The sequence below is a fragment of the Centroberyx gerrardi genome, chromosome 18 (genome assembly GCF_048128805.1).
Source record: "Centroberyx gerrardi isolate f3 chromosome 18, fCenGer3.hap1.cur.20231027, whole genome shotgun sequence".
NCBI classification, from domain to species: Eukaryota; Metazoa; Chordata; class Actinopteri; order Beryciformes; family Berycidae; genus Centroberyx; species Centroberyx gerrardi.
Window position 1 is genome coordinate 13,743,189 of NC_136014.1, and position 22,819 is coordinate 13,766,007.

The following is a 22,819-nucleotide window of genomic DNA, read 5'->3' on the forward strand; positions in this document are numbered from 1 at the left end:
TTACGAATTGAAACATTAAGTCGCATAATTGTGTCTCTGCCAGGTATACATGTACTATAATACACAATCTGAAGTCAGTAAAGTGCATACATTAAACTCTGCCATCTCAAATGGCAACAGGCAGAAGACTGGACACCATGTGTATAGAGCAGATGGGTCCTGTTGATGTTAAAGCAATGTCGCGGACTGATGACGTTCTCTTTACCCGCTGTCCGAGAGGAGGATTGGGTGAGTGTCTACATCTCCCGTGACAATCTACAAGATTTCTCCAACATCCTTTGTTAAAAATTCACCACAGTGACCTGTTTGCGATGGATAATAACTCTCCTTTCATATCTGCTCTTTATTGCAGAATTTTAGGTCCACCATCCATCGCTAATCTACAATGGCCGAGGAAGGGTGAGCATGACGTTACTTGCTGCCTAACTGTGGTCCACACAGTGCTAACTAGGAAAGCTAAGAGCCTTAAACTTGCTTGTAAAGAAGTGCGGGAAAAGCCGGTTTTGTCTCAAAGCTTCTTAGAAAGTTAAAGTTAACGTTTGCTCAGAACAATTGGGATATGGACCCAGTTCAACCTGACCAGCGCATCCTCGCATAACGTTAGCTAACTATGCTAACTAGCTGGGTTACAAGTGTAAAACCACAACGTTCACTGAGTCGGTAGCATTCGCTCTGCTCGTGTAGAGCAATAGTGTGACCGTGTTTATGTCTGCAATTAGCTTGCGCATGCAGGCAGGACTCGTCGTCCACGTGTAGAGATGGCTGAATGTTATTTTTGTGCTAGGGATTCAGTAATTTGTTTGTGAAATTGCACCACTCTTAAGAAATCTGTGAAAGCCCATGAGTTTGTGATCATTTGTCACTGGGATGTAAAATCAGGGTCCACAGACAATGAATGGAGCACTAACTGTGGAGCCATGATATGCTAATAGAGCTGTCAAACCAAAATGAAGTGTTTATTCTAGCGTTGCTAACGGATATGAACCAGAATTGAAACCTCATTCGGATGCAAGAACACTCATAAAAATCATATGGGTCAAAGTTGGCGCCCCATTCATTGTCTGGAGTAGTGCCAGATTTTACATCCCATTGAAATCACAAATGAAAAGGTTAGCTCTTCCAGTTTCTAGCTTTTAGAAAGAGGTGCATGTTCATAAGTATCTACTGAACTGAACTGACCTGCGGCACAGGCATTAACGTGGGTTTTTAAAACGGGTGCCATTCCCCTAAAAGTAAGCGAGCTCTGGCGCTTGAATGATGACTTTCCAATCTTTGGTCGGATACCCCTTCACTCTCCAATGAGTGAGATTCGCTTTCTGACATGCTGGAAGCTCGTCTACTTCAAACCAGCAGTTTGCTCTCTCCATTATGGAATCTCTCTGAGCATTTTTGTTTTTCTCCATCCCCTTTTTGTCAACAGCATTGCTGCCGGAGGTGTGATGGATGTCAACACCGCTCTCCCCGAAGTGCTCAAGACCGCACTCATCCACGATGGCCTGGCCCGCGGTATCCGTGAGGCTGCTAAGGCGCTGGACAAGTATGTTAAAGTCCTTTCCCTTTATTCAGCTCTGTTTTTTGATGTTTCTGCCCAAGTTGGTGTATCACTGATGATATCTTGGCTCCCTCTACTGAATTTAGTGACGAAGACTGCCATTGTTACCCAATTTTTGTCTGAGATGTACCATCAAGTGCTGGAATCTGTAAATGGCAGATAACCCCTTACTGTGAGTTAATTCAGTGTTCCTGTCCTCCTCAGGCGCCAGGCCCACCTCTGTGTCCTTGCGGCCAACTGCGATGAGCCCATGTACGTCAAGCTGGTGGAGGCCCTCTGCGCCGAGCATCAGATCAACCTGATAAAGGTAACTAACCTACCGAAGACTGATTCAGGACCAGGTGTGAGGGACATGAAGGATGCATTATATCCCCATTTCAGTAAAAGTAAAAATCATAATACTTTGCTTAGACTTGACTGATCATCTTGTTGAGCAAGTCTCCGCTCCATTTCAAAAATGTCTGCTCAGTACTAACAATGGAGTGAGGATAGCATGATGTTTTGTCTACAGTATTGCTGTATCGGTGATGATAATTTGGCTCCCTCTACTGAATACCGTGAGGAGATTGCCACTGTTACCCAATTTCTGTCTGAGATACAGCCAACACCACCAGCACTAGTGCTTTGTTCCGCCTCACTGCCGAATGACTCTTTGAAAGCTTGGACTTAAAAGCATTTGCTGACACTACATTGAGTGCATGTCCCTGCACATCAGTGGCGTTAACATGCCCCACTGGGTTATGCTTACTGACTATGACCTTACTTCCATTAAGATAATCGGATAAAGGCATGTACCGGACAATTTCAATAGTTGGAGTATTGCTTTAATCACGTAAGAGCAAATTATTAATGTGCATGTAAACATACATTTAACTTTTTCAGGTTGATGACAACAAGAAGCTTGGTGAGTGGGTTGGTCTGTGCAAGATCGACCGTGAGGGCAAACCCCGCAAGGTGGTGGGCTGCAGCTGTGTCGTGATCAAGGTAAATAGATCCTTTATTATGGAGCGTTCAGCTGAACTGTTTGAGGTGTGTGCATAGATGGAGTATTGTGTGTAACTGAAGGGTATTGGCAGAAGGGAAATTGTGATGTCATTGAGCAGGCTTCTTAAATTATAGTCTAGAATGCTGGTTGAATCCTAGCAGTGATGTCATACACTAATATGGATGGAATTAAAAAGGCTAATCAGAAGAAAGTGTTATAGCTAACACTGTCTGTGGTGGTTAGCATGTCAAAAACATAACTTGCACTCACAATAGAATGAATAAGGTAGTTAATTGGTTGCAACAGAAGCATCTTCTGAACAGGCAGTAAATCACTGTGCAAAATCTCAGGATTATCAGGATTTTAGGCTTGACCACAATATGTTGCGATGCTGGTGGCTTGCATCTGAGCAGTTGAAAATGTGAAGTGGGTGTTTCAAAAAATGGGAAATCTCAGGGCCTGGTGACGTAACCTTTGAGTCATTGGTATTGACCAACAACGCAATCAAACTCTTGCAGATATTATGGTCATTTTGTGTTGCGAGACAGTATTTTAATTCATCTTTAAAGTGTACATGTGTTGCACCACCCATTGTGTCTGACTGTAATGACATTGTCTGTTAGGAATGGGTTCCCTATTGTGCAGTCATAGACAAGCATTGTCAATGGAATACCTATTGTTTTAGTCATAGATGGACTACACTGTGTAGTCAATGGAGTACCTATTGTGATGGAACAGGTTGCTGGTGAATAGAGGCTTTGTGACAACATAAAACAGTGTTCAGCTAGCTTTGCCAGGCAAGTGCAGGTGCTGTGCCTTGTGCCATGCAGCTGTTGTTGATAAATCCTGGCTAGACTGATGGCCAGGGTACGAGCCCCGTCACCTACCTGTGGTGTCTGGGGTCCCTAAGAATGGCTACATATGACTAATCACAATAAGTACTATGATGTTTCATAGGCAATCTCAGTAATTGTTTACACAGGGAATTATTTTTCTACACAAAATCACTTTCTCATGTGGGAAGTACTGTGAAGTTGGTCGACAGATTCAAATTTGTTTACAGAACTTCAGGCCGTTTACAGATGGTATGTAGCCTGTTCATCTCTTAATCCTAGTCTTAACTGAATTTTTCTGTCTGCAGGATTATGGCAAGGAGTCTCAAGCCAAGGACGTGATTGAGGAATACTTCAAAGCCAAGAAATGAGGTGTCAATAAAATGTTGAAGTGGAAGCTGCTGTCCGATGTGTTCCTTTTGATGTTTTGTCTGTATTTACTGACCACTTAATGAGTTGGTCCAAAATATTGCAATTTGTGGAATGGGATTGGTTTCTAAAATGCAATGACTACAAACTAATGGGTACATTTCTTAGAGTTTGATGCTAAATTTGTAATTCTTGACTGAGCAGGTGCAACTAGGTCACTTGAGGATCTTGTGGCATAAACCTAAGAAATGGACAATGTTGAGTGTAACCCTGCATTAGTGTTAGATCAGAAACACTGCTGATATCAACCTCTTGCCAAGCTTTAAGGGTTTGACATTTGTACATGAAATTATTGGTATTTTAGATGTTTGCACAGTTCCTTATAATAGAAATTGTGTTTAAAGTAATGCCTGCATTTTGCTCCACTAAATTGATCAAACACCTGGGGTTATTTCACAAAGCAGGATTACTAAATTAACCAGATAACTGAAAAATGATGCTACAGTATATGCTGGTGATGCTAATTTGAATCTGTAAAACAAAACTTGTTTAGGATTATGATTCAGTCATGCATGTTGATTGCTAATAAACAGTTTCAGAAGATATTTTGTAGCAAATTTTAAAGTTGACTTGCTAAAGCTGCTTTGTGTAATGCCTCCAGGGAGGTATTGCATTGAGGAGAAAGTATTTGCATACAAAATATTTATCAGTTCATGAAAATGATGCTCAGACTGAGCCAGAATATGTGAAAAGGCAGCAAGCGCAAGTGGGCAGCAGAAGTGTTGAGCTCAAATTGTAGGGGTGAACTTGAAGGTAGAATGCCTCGGTGGTTTTGCGGATATTTCAAATCTTTAAATTCATATTAAAGAGCAAATACATATTTTAAATAAGATTTTAAATGGAGGTGTTTTTCACGAGTATCATCCCATCTGTATTTCTCCTTTGTACAATGGGTTTATGCACTTCCACCACTGGTCTGTGGTACACTTTCCTACTGGAATTGTATTTTGTCATTACGCAGCATTAATATTTCACAAGTGCACAAGTATTGTGTATACATAACAAAATAGTTTGTCTGAAATTTCATATCAGTAGTTTTATAAACATTCCCATATTGTTATGGAAGAGAAGATGCAAAGGTCTCAGCATTGGTTTTCTCCTTTATATCTACATACATAGACATTTCCGAATAAAGAAAAGACACTCAAACACATTAATAAGGCACAACACATCATGACGCACATTCTCATTTTCAAAAAAGGAAAAAAAAAACTTACAAAAATCCAGAGAAAAAAAAAAAGACCCAAAAAATTAAACTTCTTTTCATTGACAAAAACATCCACCACTGCCCTGTAAGTTTATTGTAAATAATTTACACAAGTTTCTGCTACAGACTTCATTGTTATGTTGTGTGATTAGACTGTACCACCAGGCAGAAAACACTTTAGAAAAGCGGTTTTCACAAGCAGCTGTTGTCCCCGCACACAGAATTATACCTCAATAGAGAAGACCTCAAATTAATGTTTGGTGAAGACAATTCCTCCCAGGTGAAGCATAGCAGTCCTGATTCTAACCTGGGTCCTCTGCATAAACCAAACATCAAAGAGTCAGCCAAAGAAATATCCTCCCAGGTCAAGGGGGATATTTAGGCTTACAGGGTCTCAGGCAGGTAGGGGCCACTCTGCTACAGCTGCATGGACATTAGATTGGATTATCACAGAGGTCAGTCCCCAACATCAGAGAGGGAGGGTGGGGGTGGGGGTGCGCTGAGTAGGGGTATGTTGGGGAGTTCAGTCCTCTCAATCCCACTGTCCTCTCTTCTTTTCATCTCTTCTTAAGACCGTTCAGAGTATGTAAATCCAGACGTTCAAAAAACAAAAGACCAAAAAAAAAAAAAAAAGAAATCACAAAAAGTTGCAGTGTATTGCGTTTTTTTTCTTAAATATGTATACAAAAGAAGGGGCTGCCTGGCTTGACCGTCTCCATGGTAACATTGCATGTGTCCATATTGCTATAGTAACAGTTACAGGTACTCAAACTCCAGTGCTTGGTGTAATGCCAGCAGGTCAGAGTGACTGGATATCCTCCAGAAAGGCATGTTGTGCTGCGGGATGGACACACACACATCAGTCAGATGCACAGAAAGAGTCAACATTAAGAGCAGAGGTACTGTTTTCATGATTGACGCACACCACCACCCAAAATCATGCAAGCTACACTACAGTAGCTTGGAGCTGCTTGGTTTGCAAAAGCACTGCAAACAAAATCCATGCATTCCTAGGCTTAACACTCCCAGCACCCAGCATTATGAACTAAGCCCAAAGCTGGAGAAGACATAAGATTCATACGGATACTCACTGTTCAAGAAATATGTACTAGAGCTATAAACTCTACGTTACTACTTGTAATCAATACTGTTGTGATATAACTACCTTTTCCTCTCCCACACACAGTTCAGTAGCATCATCCAATGATGAAAAATCATCAGAGATGCTATACAGAGGAGTCTCCACACATTCTTGAATAACCAAGTCAATTGACAAGTATGGCGTTACTCTTCACTAAGGGGTTTATTTATGTTTATTTATGAGATTGTTCATAGCTTAATCGCTGTGTACACTTTGGGCACCCATTCATTTTTACTGTCAATCATGACAACTATCCTAAATTGAGTCTGGAAACATGAAAAATGATCAGAGATTGAAAAGAATGAATTTCATTTCCATAATTTAGCTGCAGGTGATCCGTCAACTCGGTTTAATATTTGGCTTTCCAAAGGAAGGTGCAAAATGTACAACATTAGCCAAGCCTCGCAATCTCAATAATTCACTCTGACAGTTGCGATTAAAAGTCTCCTTTCCCTCCATTAAAAATGTAGAAAAAATGTAGAACACAAAGCAACAGCGAGTAGAACAGAAAAAAAAGTAAATGACCAACTCAAAACCACTACAGCAAAGAAAGGCAGGCTTGGTCCAATCAGAGCTCACGCTGTGTGGAATAGGCGGGGTCACGGTGAGGTTGCGGGTCCATTACCTTTTTGGCCGCCTGCTCCTCTTCCACACCGTCCCCAATTACAACATACACTACTTTCCTGCCAAACCTTTGCATTATGCGTTCAAAGCAACTCTCTTTTCCTGCAAAACAATAAACAGGGGGAGGAAGGAGGGTCAAAAGGTCAGAGGGGTCAAGGTTCAAAAGTTGTTTGTTTACCTGGCTGGCCGCATGCTCTTCATCCCTCCCATCGCCAATCACAACATACGTAATGTTAGTGCCAAAGCGGGAGACTATACGCTCAAAACAGCTCTCTTTGCCTGGAGACAAACAAATGGCTTTACACAGGTTTCCCTTTGTTGTTTAGATGGGAATAAAACACAGGGAGAGGCAGAGTCGTGTGCATCAGGGACAGAGAGAGGGGATGAGAGGAGACAGGGGGAAGAGGCATTCACACACATTCCACTTTCCCATAACAAGAGGGTTCACCCTGATCCGTCCTGACACCCACATGGTGCGTCCTGAGCGGTGCTTCAGCTCAGATGGATATTATCAATGCGGTTACCACAACAACAGGAATAGCAGACAGACTCATGCGGATCATGTTAGAAATCACACCCCAAATTGACCTTTTTTCCCCCCATAGGGACATACATTATGGACATACATTATGCTATGCTCATTCCAAGGGATTTGATAGAGCTGAGGCAAACCCAATCGATCAAACTTTATTCTTCCAGTCTTTCCACTGCAGGTCTACAAAATGATAGAGAGACTAATGGGGCCAGGCGTCTACATGGGATATGGTGTCTGACCTGAAACACTAATGCAGTCTACTTGTGTCTTGAACCTCTCGACGGTTGTCATGGTTACCACATTGCTGTGTCCATTTGAATCAAGGCACCGTGGGGTTGATTTGGGTGTAACATAAGCTTGCAGACGCGCAAACACACACACTTGGCTTGTGTTTTTCTCTCCTGAGTGTTTTGGCGCTCTCCCCTCCCCCCCTTATCCAAGTTGTTTATTTCCTCTGTTGAGATTGATATATGGTTGAATTTAGAGTTGGCCACAGCCACGGCGCATTGGCGTAACCTGCCGAGGTTCAGGCCGAGTCCAGTCAGAATGGGCGGCACTCCAATCTGGCCTGGGAGATCCCACGTGTGTCAGAGTGGTTCAAGGCCAGATCAGGATCATGTGAGGTGAGGACTCATGTGTGGGCTGATATAATGTTGTTTAGGTCAGTGTCAGATAGAAGAACAAATCTGGGATTAAACAAGGCAGATTAAGTCTAAAGTTAACCTCTAAATGCCCACTGTAATGCTTTCCTCAGTTTAATGTAAAAATGCTGTCTTTCCCCACAGTCATGATGTTTCTTCAGTGTTACTACAGCCCTAACAGTTCATATTTAACTCCATCTGGTAGTCATTTATCATTAAAATAAAGGAATAATCCAATGAAAATGACAAAAATTTGAATTACATGTACCACATGTATTAGAAATCATGCTCAGCAAAGAAAATATGATGTCTGCCGCTTTGGGTAGTTTGCACACCGGCCTCCAAAGGTTGGCAGATGCATAATCGATAAAGTTCCACAATTCTGCATAAATCCCAATGATTGCTTCGTCACAAATTAAATCTGTTGTTTTAGGTCGAAATGTCACATTTTTATGATAATTATTATTAACTTTGAAATGAAAATATGAATTAGACCAGGATTCAGAATTTTCAACGTTACACATACTGCATGTCACATTTGTGTATGTTTGGATTGGAAGGTCTGATTTTTAATTTTTTTCTTTTCAAAAATGTGTTATTTAGAATCCCAGCTACTTGTCCTGCTGTTTACTTAACTGTCATGCCATGGAAACAGGTTGTGGGTATTTAGGGGTTAACTCGCACTGTGTTGCCTTGTTTTTACTATTTTTTTGACCCTATGAAAAGTTTTCAATTTAAAGTTAAACTGAATTGACAATGGGGAAAATACTATGTGACCCTGAATCAAAACAGATAATGCTATTGTGGTGAGGAGATGGTACTGCTGAGGGGGGAAGGATGTACAAATTATATATAATAATTTAATAACAAATAACAAATTCTATGCCAGAGTTCCCTATAATTTGTTGAAGTGTAAGAAGTATTTCAATACTAATTAGGCAGATAGGTGCGTATCACAGAGTACACACTAAATACCCAGAAATGTGTTTTGAATACTTCATAGAGTTTTTTGGGTTAGCGATCAAAGATCATAGAGAATGAAGAAAGAAGAAAAAAATACTAGCACTATACGCTGTATCTAATGACTATTCACTCAAGGTCAGGGTGTGTGTATGTGTGTGTGCATGTGTGTGTGTGTTTGGCCAATTCGTAACCAGCATGGTCTGTTTTCTCTGAACAGAGGTTTATGGGGCATGGGGTTCAAGCCTACACACACACACACACACACACACACACACACACACACACGTGCGCACAAGCACACACACACACACACACACACACACACACACACACAGAGTATAAACTAAAACATTCCCACACAACCGCTCAGTGAACTGAGCCCAACTCAGGCAATAAGTTTAATATCAAAACAGGAGAACAGGATATCAGTAACATATGGGATAGAGGGAGAGACATCAAAATAATGGACAACCAACAGAATACATGACTATTGAACCTTAAAATAGTACAGGTCGATTATATGGTTAATTACAATTTAATATTTAGTTTAATTAGTTCCATACCACGTTATCTACGTTTCTAATTTCCATCTGTATCAGATTATTTATGTAGAATTTATGGAATGTCTAAAACAGTTTCTTGTTTGTTTAAGTGCAGCTGCCAGAAAGATAATGGATGTGGTGGTAGTCGTGTGTGTGTGTGTGTGCAGCAGTGCTTGTGTCTTACCTATTTTGGTTGCACTGTAAATGTTCTCTATAGGGAAAGCGGATCCCAGACTATACAAGAGAACTTTAGCCAGCGCTGGTATGAGCTGCGTTGTGGTCACCAACACATTTACACAGTTACTCCTGTGTGGGAGAGAGAGAGAGGGAGAGAGAGAGACAGAGACAGAGAGAGTGTAACATGTACACTACTTAGTCATACATGTTTCACTCATTAATACAAAACATTGAGCAAATTGACCATTCTCTCAAGGTGTATTAAGTGGGGTGGGCGAGTGAGTGATGGATGGATGGATAGATAGATGGATAGATGGATAGATGGATAATAATTAATGAAGTTGCCCTTTGGTGTTGAATAAGGATTAAAGGATCCAAAACCTGATCTTAATTAATAGTGGGGAAATACTGGGGACTGGTCAGTGTGTTCTGGGCGGATGGCAGAATGACTAGAGGAGGATGAGTCACCTGGAGCTGATAATGGACAGGGACTTGAGTGCGTTGGTGAGCCAGGAGTCTGTCAGAGCCTCCACCTCTGCTCTGAGCTGCAGCCAGGCGTCTCTCTTAGCCGGGCCCAGGAGGCCTGAAACACAGAGGACCTTACTGAACCCTCGCTGCACACAGGGGCAAGAAGCAGGACAGGTCAGGACATTATCATCACCACACATCATGGCAGTCCTGAGCTGGAGGTATAGGGTTAGACCGATATGTCGTCTTGCTGATATTGGCCTTTAATGAAATATCAGATATCCATGCCGATATTATGGAGATTTTTACAGATTGTTACATAAAAACAATCTGTAAAACCAATGCAATAAGTTTTATTTTCTTTGCACATTTTATTTACGTGTTGAATGGCTTTAACAAGTGAATTCTTCTTTCCACAGTTTCCCCTATCACTGAATGAGTGGGGTGGGTCACCTTGCCTTAAAGAGCTGCTAATGCGAAAAGAAACTCATTTGTATGGGCTTCAGTGCAGAGTTTTAGTGTCCCATGATGGACAAAATGCTGTGTCAAAGGCTTTTTCACCTTGTCAGGAGTAAGAGAATGTATAGCTTCAGTTAACAGTCAAAAAACCCCATCCAATCAAATCTAATCTCCAGCATTCACTCTACATCACCCTCTCATTGGCTCTGAGGTCCAGTAAACTCCCGTCTGATTGGCTTACCCCCCACATTGTTTTTGTACGTGCTATACAACTCTTTGACTCGTCGGTAGCGGAAGGCCAGTTTCCTCATCCAGTCGACCCCGCCGCGGACGCCCGTAGCCAGGCACAGGTTGGCGCTGGTTGCAGCTGCATGGAAGCCATCAGTTGCAAAACTGTAAGTACTGTCAATAATAATGATATGTTTTATTTGAAAAATCTGCTCTGGTAGAACAAAAAGATTAAATGATTCATTATTCAGTACTGTAAACATGACTGCAATATGTATTTTAAGAATGCCATTGATTATTAGTAAATATGCAGTGATTAAGTAAAATATACACATTTTATTTTGTTTTGTTTTATTTCTCTTACATTAATTGATTAAATTTAATATATCATTATCATTAACAAAGTACCAGTAATATTGTCAGCTATGCATAACCAAGCAAATACCATAATATATAAATGCTTATCCTGTGAATTACATAAAACAGTTATAAGTGATCAACAATATGTAGATTTATAATTATAAACAAATTGAACTGTGAGGTCTTGAACCCTCACCTTAAGTCCTGGCCATTGTCGTCTGATGACACATCATCGATGTGTACCTGATCACACTCCTGTACAGACATCCAGTCACACACACACACACACACACACACACACACACACACAAACATTATCACCGTATAAACATACATTTCAAATAAATTCTGGCTGGCAAAGTATAAGTGTATTAATCCAATCATCATTAACAACTATCACAATAGAATACATATCAAACTCACAATACAAATGCTTGTACAGCATATTCAGCAGGTGGTGATACATTACTTTATGCCACTAGGGGGCAGTAGTGTTTCACTGAATCACACTCATCACTTCAAGAAACATCTATTTTTTAAACTGATCAGTGAACAACGTTGCGCTTTGAAATCTGTGCAACAAAATCTTTAACCCCTTCAACATGCTATTAAAATTAAAATTGTGTGTGTGTGTGCGTGTGTGTGTGTGTGTGATCTCACCTCCAGGTCGTTGAAGAATAAGTGTGTGTCGGCCAAGTTGAAGATCATCTCTTCCATCCTCAGACCCAACGTTACCGCCATGGGAGGGTCCTGACGGAGGAGGAAGGCATCATCATTATTATCACCACCATCCTCATCATCCTCATCATCCTCATCATCATCACCACAGTCATCCTCATCATCAAAGTTATAGCAGTCATAATTATATTAATCACTGAGCGTACCCATCATCATCACAGTCATTGTTCCAGCCGTCATCTTCATCATCATCATCATCATCATCATTGTCATAATTATAACCATCATGTTAAGTTATCATCATATCCGTTTATTCATTCCACAACTCCCAATCTTCTTTCCATTGGTTCTCCTGCAGATACATTATGTCCTCCTGTCCCAAAATATTTTAAGTTCTGCACCCCCCCCATCCCCCCAACCCCCCTACCCTCCTTCTCCCAAGCCACTGGTTTACCCCCCTCACCCCCCCCTCACCCCCCTCACCCCCCCCTCACCCCCCTCACCCTCCACCAGTAGAGTTGGTACACTCCACTCATCTCTGCAGACGCTGACAGACAGGTTGCACTTGCTCTGTCCCATCAACATTCCTGATCCTGGGGGGTTGAGTTGGTGGTGGTGCTGTTATGTGTGTGCAGTGATGGTGGCGGGTGGGGGGAAGGGTGTGTGTGTGTGTGTGTGTGTGTGTGTGGGAGGCGGAGGGGTTAAAAAGGGGTGCACACAGTATGTGAATGTGTTTGTGAGTGTCTGAGAGCAGGTAACCCTCAAAGGGAGACGCTTGGAGCACATGTGGTATGTGAATGGTTTGGTGTGTGTGTGTGTGTGTGTGTGTGTGTGTGTGTTTGTGTGTACTGTATGTGTCTGTGTGTGTGTGTGTGTGTGTGTGGGAGAGCACAGCCCTGCCAGCCAGGGCTCAGCTGCAAAAACCATCATCTCTGATAGGTCAGCGAGGGTCGACAGCTTGCCGCGCGATTCGCTGACACTGTCAGACGACCAGAATAGAAAGAAACTAACGTGACGGACCAGCTACAGAGAAAGTGAGAGCGCGATGGTCACAGAGAGAGAAAGAGAGAAAGAGAGAGAGAGAGGGGGAGAGATGGTAGGGATTCCAGGGTGTGAGAAAGTGCAAGCAATCAAGCAATAAAAAGTGAGAGCTACAAAGTTGAAAGTTGTCAAGTGTGTAGGGTTCTCCAAAACCAATCAGCTGCTAATAGTGAGAGCTACAATTTTAATGATATTTCTTTTCCTGCTTCCCTGTCAGTCACCTAAGCATCAGACACACAGTTTGTCTCTCAGGTAAATGATTATGTTGGCTGTTAGGGAGAGTTATGGACATCGGTTTTGGTCAAAACACTCATTATTTTTTATAGTTTTCATTCCCTTTGAGTATTTGAATTTGGCACTACTTTGGGTTCCAGAAAGACTGAATTGGCTCTTTCTAGACAAGTTCAATCAATCACAGAGCATTTCAAATATTACTTTAGTCTGGCACAAAGGTTAGGTTGAAACAATTCCTCTCTTCAACTCCATTGTTATCATTCTGGCTGCTATGGAAAATCAACACTTCAGTAAAATGTGTCTCTGTTATAGTAACTATTGTAAATGAGAAATGAGGAGTGAGAAGTGTGTGTGTGTGTGTGTGTGCGAGAAAGAGGGAAACAGAGGGGGAGAGAGAGAGAGAGAGAGCATAGGCATAATGTGCCTCTGCATGCGTATTCATGAAAAGCGAAAAATCCTTCAGAGCAGATATATCCTCAGAGCCCTTATGAGAGGAGGTGGTCTTGTAGTTGCTATATCAACAGTGTAAACACTATTTTGGGCGAGGTGTGAACAGACACAGCTGCCACTAGATTTCTTAAGGGCAGCAGCGAACGAGGTGAAAAAAATGCAACTCTCTTACAAATTATTTTAAGGCTAATATCGGGAGGCATGGCTTTCGCTTTGTCGGTTAACGCAGGGTTCCCGTGGTTCCATGCAGGTTTCAGAGTATGCACCGAAGACGCGACTTGGTTTGAACTTTATCACAAAGCATGACATATCGAAGGGTGAATAAAGCTTTTATTTTATCTCTGGGAAGTGAGCATCCGTCATTCATCATTTGTTTGTAATTGAGGAGAAATGTACAACTCCCCACTTTCTCCCAAGACTTAAATCCATGGTAATATCGTCCTTTGGAGCTCTTCAGTACCCCTCTACAGTCAATACAACACAAACCAACCAGAATTTACTATACCACAGGGTCTGCACAGGGTCTGCATGTGCTCTCTCTCTCTTTCTCTCTCACACTTGCACACACACAAACACAGCTATTTACAACTCGCCAGGGTCTGTCTTGTACCCATTAAAGCCCCATTGCCAAACGTTACATTCCACAACTGCAGAGGAACTAGGAAGTACAGCGGTACCCACAAACCCTGGCTGTAAAACGCCTGGGCTCCTATGGTTCCATGCAAGTCTAGCTCTAAATGGTTTGTGCTTCGCCAGCGTTTGTTTGACTGCCAAACAACATTTGAGAATGGAGTCTGTAGGCTGCAGTGGGACGCAGCCCGTACAGGCAGGCTACTGGCTACTCCACTGCCACAGGAAACTACATCACCCAATAAAAGTCTGCAGCCTTGGCCACATAGGATGATACCAGATCAGGGCCAAGGACCATTAAAATATAGGGAACTATAAACAGAGTACTTGTTATGTGAGAAGGCTAGACCACCGAATAAGTTCACAGCGAAGTTTGTCAAAAACATCAGACCAAGTAAGAAATCAGCTTCTTAAATGATTATGATGTTAATGCAAGCAGTGACAATTATTGATGACTTTTAAATGTATCTGTAGTACAAATTGTAATCATAATGTATCAGGTAATATTCACACTCCTTACAAGTGTTCTAGATCTAGAAATTATGTTTATTCTATTCTTGCACCCATTGTGAATCGCACTAGATAAGAGCAGCAGATAAATGCATACATGTAACATGTACAAGTGAAACATGTCCTCCTCTATGAGTGATGCAGGCACCCTTGGGCCAATCAGTAACAGAATGCATCATCCCTCCAAGTTTCATCAAAATTGGACCGGTGGTGCAGCAGTTATGGCCTTTCAAAGTCTGAAAAGATGACTGTTAATTATAGTGCCAGTCAGTATAATTTGTAGGGATAGCTGGATGTGTCTAGCAAGTTTAGTGTCAATTGCACTTAAGGGTGCAGGAGAAATTTTGGCCTTTAATTACAGCATCCCCATTAGGCCAATCAGGGTATTTTTTTAAAAGCTGGAACACAGGGCGAAAGATGCATCATGCCTCCGTTTCGTCAAAATAAGACCAGTGGTGTCTGAGATGTCAACTGAGATATCACATTTGATGGACAGATGGCCGCAGTGCAAAGTGGATACAGAGATTTACACTGGAGGCTACATGACACAGTATTTACTGAGGGCAGAGTGTCTCACCTTGCCATATTTCTGAGCGTAGGAGCCTGTGAGCAGGGAGTGGAAGACGATGATTGTCTCATCCAGGTCCCACACAAACACCCTCTGCAGAGAGAGAGAGAGAGAGAGAGAGAGAGAGAGAGAGAGAGAGAGAGAGAGGATGACATTGCTTTATCAGAAAGGGTACGTCCTTCGTCTTGGCCCATGTGTGTGTGTGTGTGTGTGTGTGTGTGTGTGCATGAGTGTACGAATGAGAAAAGACATGGGTGGTCCCACTCTCAAATGAGCCACTCCCCCGATGCATTTTGAGATATCCAGATTTCCATAAGGAGAGAGGATCTGTGAGTGTGTGTGTGTGTATGTGTGTATGCTCGGCGTGTTTGGTCCCTCACCTCCAGGTCGCTGTCAGGGGGAGGGGAGGGGTTGTTCTTGCGGCCCCTGCCCCGGGACTTGGACCCTCCACTCCGGCAGGCGCGGTCGTCCAGCTCCTTGATGGGCGTGGAGGGGCTCTGCACTGTGTCAAAGTCCCCTGAGAACACACACACACACACGCACGCACACACACACACACACACACACACACACAAACACACACAGCTCACTGTCTGCAGAGCTGTTTATCTTTCACATTTACAAAATATCTAATATCTGTCTCATCCTGTACAAGCGATCATTAACTATATTCAGTGCATGAATGCAGCAGTAATGATCAGGTTGGAGTTTATCCCACTGGTATTCACTTCTGCAATAGTAATAACTCAGCCTTCATACAGTAATAAGCCATCTTGTCAGGGTTAATAATTCAAGGTAATTGGCATGACAGGTCGACTTAAACACTAACAAGAACCCTAAACAAAAGTACTACTGCTATGCTGCTGGGTTTGAATTGTGAGTGATTCACAATAAAATGCATTTGTAAAGATTTAACAGTGGAGCAAGAGATGGAACTGAGAAATAAATTAGAAAAGGGCAATGATGAGAGATAGGTTAATCCGACGCTGCTTTCATAGTTACATACTATCAGGCAGAACTGTATGCAGGCATACATGAGAATGCACACAAAAGTGCATGAGAAGAAATGTACACACACACACATGCGCACACTCAAATACACACACACACACGCACACGCACACACACTTAGTGCCATATGCTCCCACTGCTGTGTGGTAACCAGAACCAGACTCTAAGCTTCAACTCTCATATTGTTATGTCTCAATCAGAGAAAGAGGGAGAGACTCGGAGAGCGGGGGATAAAGCACAAAGACGTGGAAAGCAAGTGAGTGACAAGAGAAACAGACACCAACTGCAACTGCAAGAGGGGAGAAAATGGAGGAAGAGAAAAAGCGAGAGAGGGAAAGAGAGAGAGAGAGTGAGAGAGGAAAAGTGTCGGTGACAGGAAGAATGATAAGCTCCTTTAATCAGAACTCCTGAATTTTGGCCAAGATAAACCAGAGAAAAATACGAAAAAAAGAGTGAAAAAGAAAAATAGGAGAATACCAAGCCATATTTCTGTATATATGGGTATGCTTTAGTTCTTTTCCAGTTCTTTCTTTTGTTCTTTCTCCCATCCGTCTTTCTTTGACTACTCTACAAAGGTGTAATGTAATGTAAATTCAGTCTAATCAAAGCCTCTAAGGCTAACGTAAATACAGGCTGATTCTCCAATTAGCGAGTGAGATGCCAGGTAACCATGGCTACAGTCTGAGACTTACTTCCTGTAGTTCATCATGGCTGGAAGAGGGATTTTTTAAACTCAGTTACCCATACTGCGGTATTTTATACTGGAAACAAGATTATAGTGTCCCAATCTGGAATGGTCAAAACTCTTGACAGCTGTTTGTGGATTTATGAAGTTAGGGTTTCAAATGAATAATGACTGCGATGGAGTGTCGGTGATTTGCTTGCTCAAACGGGAAACTGGTGTTGTTTAAGGGGATTCTGTTGTGCACAACTCAACTTCTGTACGTTTATAAGCACATACACATTCACTCACAATTACAAAATGTCCATTGAAATACACAGCTTCATCTGCAGACAAGATTTTTTTTTCCTTTTAGGACAAACCTGGGTGAAGTTCAGCAGCCTGTCCGGTCATGGCGGGGGCGGGATCTTGCAGCTGATAGGCCGCTGTGGAGCCTGTCCCATCCACGCTATTGGAGGTCATATATGTCCCGTAAGTGGAGGCGGAATAATACTGGGCATACTGGTTTTGGCCAAACGTCGTGTATGAGGGGTAATCCTGCAGAGAGTAACATATGAGCATCAATAGTGTGCAAGACAAACACAAATAAACACACACAGGACGGATGTAATGCAGTATTTATGCGAGTTTGTATGTATGGAGTGCAGAGCGAGAGAGAAAGAAAGACATTGGAGGATTGGGGAAGGCTCACTTTTTTGGAATGGCTCAGACTGGCCCCAACTTTGAAGAGAGATTTTACAAGTGTTCCCCCTCATTTCTGTAATCTTTTATTCCCTCCATTCTGTATTTTATATCTGGCCAACAATTAAAGCCTTGTGTTGCTGGTTTTTACTGACCCAGTGGAGATGGGCTCTTTTATGAGTCAGCTCTCTAAACCTGTCACTGTGTCCATCTCTACAAGTCCTTATAAACTGGAGCACGCACGCACATGAATGCACACACACACACACACACACACACACACACATACACACACACACTTGCGTATATGGTCATACAGAGACGCAAGCATGCACATTCACATACACACAGACTTGTTTTTTCTCTCTTTCTCTGTCTCTCTCTCTTCCTCTGTTACTCTCTTGCTCACTTTCTCTTTTTCTGTTAAACTCATACACACACCATCTTCCCCCTTTATCCACCCACATGGGCCAAACCTTAGCTTTCTTTCTGTAAACAGGCACATCTATCATAGACGGACATTAAAATCCCCCTTTAAGCATTTTACTACCACAATCCAATTCATCATGAGGACATAGAGAAATATTCAGAACAAAACAGACTTTTAAAATGACTAATTGTCTGTGACTCTCCTGCGTTTGTTTCTGTTGAGAGGTCACAGTGCAATTAGCTTTCATTTCTTTAAGCTGCTCTGAATGAGGAAAATTGTGTGCGAGCGTAACTGTAAAACCACTTATGGCCTCAAATTCTATTGCAACTGTACCATACAAAAATCTTCATATTTTAATAGAGCCAGCATAATGAGGCAAGTCACATTCACTTGACCACTAAGAGCAAACATGTAACACGGTTGGCCTATTCTGGCAAAACCCTCTGAGGAAATGGGTTTTCTTACTGGCCTGAGAAAATGGATGTTGCTTAAGTTAACTTTCAGCTGTGCCGCACCAGTGTTCCAGGTTTAAACACACATACAAGCCTGCACACACACACACACACACACACACACACACACACACATACATGTCAAAACACACAGAGGTACCTGCTGTGTGGCAGTGTAGTTGGCTGGGTTGGACACTGAGTTGTTGGTGGCGTAGAGGCCTGAGGAAGGAGTGAAACTGGAACCTGGAGACAGAAAGAAGAAGGGAGAGAGAGAGAGAGTGGAAAGAGAGAAGAAAGGAAAGACACCAGAGAGAGGAGAAAGTTACACACAGCTTAACTGTGTAGCTATCCATGTGCAACGTCATACACAACGCACAGAAAGGTAAGCAAGACTAAAACATTTCCTTTCTGACTGTGACACTGAGTGAATATCAACAGCACCAAATGCACTGAAAATGATTATTTTTCATTCATCATCTTCAGCAAGAATGTTTCCTCCCCTTTATTCAGAGGGAAAACAATACATGATTATATTATTTGAGTTGGGGTGGGACCTGATAGGTGGCGTTTGATTGGACGTGCTGCACACTGACCTGGCATCTGATAGGGTGAGTAGGCAGTCTGTCCGGGCTGAGGTGTGGTGAAGCCGGGGCTGTAGCTGAGGCCGGTCTGCAGAGGAGACTGGCTCTGGGCCAGGCCGCCCTCCGTCTTGATGCCTGGCAGCATCACACCCAGATCTGCAGAGGGAACGGATCATGGAACAAATATGAGGTTTGCGTCGGTTACAGTACCAATAAACTGCACCGCTCACATGTACAGTTCATGCAAGTGCAATGTCAAAAGAATGCAATTGTATCTAACACAACTTCTGTGGAAAGGTAAAAGTTCTGCATTCAAAAGTTTACTTAAGTAAACTTTTGAATGCAGAACTTTAACCTTTAATGGAGTATTTTTCTATTATGGTATTGCTACTTTTACTTAAGTAAAGGATTTGAGAACTTTTTCCACCACTGATCTTTGGCAAACTTTTGGAAAGCTTCATATAAAAGAACTTGCACTGTATCCCATTCACATGACTTTTCACTTTTGCTATTTTTAACAGATCACAGCCTATCCTGCTTGTACTTGTAGTGCTTAAATGTATTAGAGGGTGCGGCTACTCCACCATGTGTGCTTGCATGTGCGTGTTTGCTGATACCATAGGTGGACAGTCCGTAGGCCTGTCCTGTCTGGGAGTAGGCGGTGTAGACGGTCGACTGCTGCATGCTGCTGAACTGCGGTTGGCCAGCGTAAGCCGGCATGGGAGGGGCCGCCGGCGTGGAGAGGATGTGAGGGTACGGCCTGGGAGAGGACAGGAAGGAGACAGGGAGGATAATAATGATGATCCAGTAAAAAGGTGCGTCATTAGAGGAATGAATGACCGAGTTTGAGGGTCCACTGGTGAATTAAAATGACCCTATTTGGCAGCTAAATGGGTGAAAATGATTAGTAGCTGTGAACTGTAAGTGTATAAGAAAGTAAGCTGATAAGGAGTCTTTGAACTGCAGAGGTTCTGTGGTATAATATGCATCTATTGACTATATCCCTGGACTCAAACTTACACAGGAGTTTCTATTACACTGGATTTAATGCTCAACACCACTTTAGACACTTTGGACACTGAGACACTTTTTAATAGTTTTATATTGTTTATCTTTATAATATTTTTTTTTATATATAGTTTTTTATTTATGTATATTGCCTTATGTCTTTTCTGCACTATCTGTATTACCTTATTACCTTCCCTGTATTTTGTTCTGCCGTTGTACTGTACATTGCAGCTGTGGCACTCGAATTTCCCCTAGGGGATCAATAAAGTGCAATCTTAAACTTAATCTTAATCTTAATAAAATGTGAGACTTACTTGGAGGGGTAGAGGGGAGGAGAGTACTGGTGGGCTGAACGAGGGCTGTACCCACTGCTGGTGATTACTAAAAACAAGTACGACAAAAAACAACAAAGCAACAACAGGTCATGGATGCTGTAAATTCAAATATTCTGTTTTCTTTTTTCATTTGCCAAACTACTCCTGAACAGTACAATTCCACGGCCTCCAGATTAGCCGAGTTGAAATGCTGCTCCAGTAAACACAATTTGAAGCATTTTGAATGGCAGGGAGCCAAGTTCTCCTTTTAGACAGTGCTGCAGTCCGTGCCTGAAACCCTTACAGCGGGCCTCATAGTAAAACACAATGTCTGTTTGTAGTCATTGAGATGTCAGAGCTCAACACTGACAAACACCCCGCTGCTTCTAAACCCTCACTGTGCGTTGCCTAATGGTTTTGTGTGTGAGTGCGTGTGCGTGTTTGTTTTGCTACGAGAAGGAGAATGGGTCGTGTGTGAGTCAAAAAAAAAAAAAAAAAAAAGACGAGCGTAAAAATGTCTCTCGCTCTCTCTCTTCCCTCTGCCAGCGTTTCATGACGCAATCCCAAGGACAGGCAATACTTCATGGGATTAAAGCTTTCAGCATGCCTACCACTGAGCTGAAATGAACCGACAGTGTGTGTGTACGTGTGTGTGTGTGTGTATACGGCCGTGCGTGTGTGTGTCTGAGAGAGACAGAGCGAGATAGAGAGCGAGATAGAGCCGAGAGACGAGGAGACCGAGGCATTTGAATTTGTATGTGTTTCTAAAACTGAGAATGGCGCGAATGTGTGTATTTATGTGCATGGATATGAGTGTGTGTGTATGTGTGTGTGTGTGTTTACCTGAGCCTGCGTATGTGTCCAGTGCCGTGTCGCCTGTGGTAGTGACTGTCTCGCTGTTGTTCATAGGTTCTGTTTTCACTTAGGGAAGAGGGAAGAGTGAGAAGGTTCAGCGTAAGGGGAGGCCAACATGGAAGCACCCATCACAGCACACACACACACACACACACATAAAACCCCACTGAATAAAGAGCAGCAAAATTGCATATAGCACACACTGTGTACAAATACTGTATGCAGGGTTCCCACCGTCGCCTTGTTATAAAATTCCATGACTTTTCAATGACTACCCATAACTAAATAACAGCGCTACCATGACCTAAAAATACCTAAAAAAAATGTATTCCTCCCTGTTTAATGTTGTTTTCCTGCTCTGAAAAGTTCTAAAGGGGTAAGCAGTCTGGTTTCCACTACAGTTGGGCTTTCTGTAAAAAAAACAAAAAAAAAACAGCTGACAACCACCAGCTAATGCAATGAATGTGTGAAAGAAGTTGTAAAATACATTCTGGTATATTCCTGTAAAGTGACCCTTTTGTAAAAATTCCCCGGTATTCCCTGACTTCCCCAGAGAATCTATCAAATTTCCTGACTTTCCCTGTCTGGAATATACACCTCTCAAAATTCCATGACATTCCAGAAATTCCATGACCAGTGGGAACCCTGTGCGTGAATAATTATACAGTACACACACACACACTATGATAAATTCACAATGGGATCCAAAGACATAAGAAGTTGTAACGCAAGACCGGAGTGCACTTCACAGCAAAACAAATCAGAGCAAATTCAGCACACACCGGGCTGTAGGCACAGATCCAGGACCAGCCTAACCTATCCAAACCCTCCCCTTTGCATTTAAGCTACTAAGATAGACTTCTGACCCCAAATCAGAATGTACAAAACATGTTGACCCTAAATTCACACACATGCGCCTCTGTACCATAGTCCTTGGAGCCCGGGGCAGGGGGCGGGCTGCTGCAGCCCAACAGCCAATCAGCCGTGTTTAGAATTGTCATGTTTTCTCCTATAGGGGTGCAAGGTGGGAAAGCGGTGAGGTTATGACGCACTGACAACCAATCGGCTTTAGAGAACTCAAGAAGCGAGCAGGATACCGCTATGTTTCCAGTCTCAGGTGTACGAGACATTAAGTTTACGATTTCAAAAATACACAGTGTTATTTCAGGATAGAAAATGCTTAAAGCAGCTAATACATGCACATGATTTATCCTTAGCTGATTCACATTTAGCTGATTCACAACAGCAGTTTATCACCTGTTCTCAACCAACTAGAAATTGTTTTCCAGTCTTCTTTTTTATTCCTCCCTGAACATCATTAAAACTCATCATCATAGGCTCTGACCATCTGAGACTTCCATTCTGTTCAATTTAGGACAACTTTATTAATCCCCTCGGGGAGCAATACAACCCATCAGACAAGCCCTAATGAAGACAGATGAGTCGCTATGGAGACGGCCGGGGGCCAATGAGCTGGCTGATGTCAGGTGAGGGGAATGTTGGATATGTAGTTTGTTTTGGCTGTGAGTGTGTAGTCCCGGCCCTGTCTG

General features: G+C 42.4%; 2 protein-coding genes and 3 non-coding genes across 9 annotated transcripts in view; 4 read left to right on the plus strand and 1 right to left on the minus strand.

The window, feature by feature from the left end:
- The first annotated feature begins 130 nt into the window (after positions 1-130).
- rps12 (ribosomal protein S12) lies at positions 131-3,767 on the plus strand. Its single transcript, XM_071916142.2, has 6 exons — positions 131-228; positions 353-399; positions 1,421-1,537; positions 1,757-1,859; positions 2,435-2,536; positions 3,679-3,767. Exons 2-6 carry the CDS (start codon positions 386-388, stop codon positions 3,739-3,741), a joined length of 399 nt encoding a protein of 132 aa, XP_071772243.1. The 5' UTR covers positions 131-228; positions 353-385; the 3' UTR covers positions 3,742-3,767.
- Positions 1,249-1,325, plus strand: LOC139924990 (small nucleolar RNA SNORD101). The gene has a single exon (XR_011785251.1). It is a non-coding gene; the product is annotated as a small nucleolar RNA SNORD101 (small nucleolar RNA).
- On the plus strand, positions 1,598-1,681 carry LOC139925005 (small nucleolar RNA SNORD100). The gene has a single exon (XR_011785253.2). It is a non-coding gene; the product is annotated as a small nucleolar RNA SNORD100 (small nucleolar RNA).
- On the plus strand, positions 2,070-2,152 carry LOC139924997 (small nucleolar RNA SNORD100). The gene has a single exon (XR_011785252.1). It is a non-coding gene; the product is annotated as a small nucleolar RNA SNORD100 (small nucleolar RNA).
- Positions 3,768-4,901: 1,134 nt separating the features above from the next.
- The window catches only part of eya4 (EYA transcriptional coactivator and phosphatase 4), a 37,746-nt gene continuing 19,828 nt past the window's right edge, over positions 4,902-22,819 (minus strand). For 2 of the 5 annotated variants that reach the window (XM_078289758.1, XM_078289759.1), the window contains exons 4-18: positions 21,258-21,335; positions 20,415-20,481; positions 19,710-19,852; positions 19,105-19,248; positions 18,672-18,754; positions 17,311-17,485; positions 15,636-15,772; positions 15,265-15,348; positions 11,805-11,894; positions 11,341-11,399; positions 10,798-10,958; positions 10,098-10,212; positions 9,637-9,758; positions 6,773-6,873; positions 4,902-5,843 (exon numbers count right to left, since the gene is read on the minus strand). In XM_078289758.1, the coding sequence (XP_078145884.1) occupies positions 5,763-5,843; positions 6,773-6,873; positions 9,637-9,758; positions 10,098-10,212; positions 10,798-10,958; positions 11,341-11,399; positions 11,805-11,894; positions 15,265-15,348; positions 15,636-15,772; positions 17,311-17,485; positions 18,672-18,754; positions 19,105-19,248; positions 19,710-19,852; positions 20,415-20,481; positions 21,258-21,335 (1,640 nt within the window). In that variant the 3' untranslated portion in view covers positions 4,902-5,762. Of the gene's footprint in view, positions 5,844-6,772; positions 7,051-9,636; positions 9,759-10,097; positions 10,213-10,797; positions 10,959-11,340; positions 11,400-11,804; positions 11,895-15,264; positions 15,349-15,635; positions 15,773-17,310; positions 17,486-18,671; positions 18,755-19,104; positions 19,249-19,709; positions 19,853-20,414; positions 20,482-21,257; positions 21,336-22,194; positions 22,279-22,819 lie in introns of those variants that run through there. The other 3 variants (XM_071916050.2, XM_078289757.1, XM_071916059.2) reach the window with 3 other exon arrangements.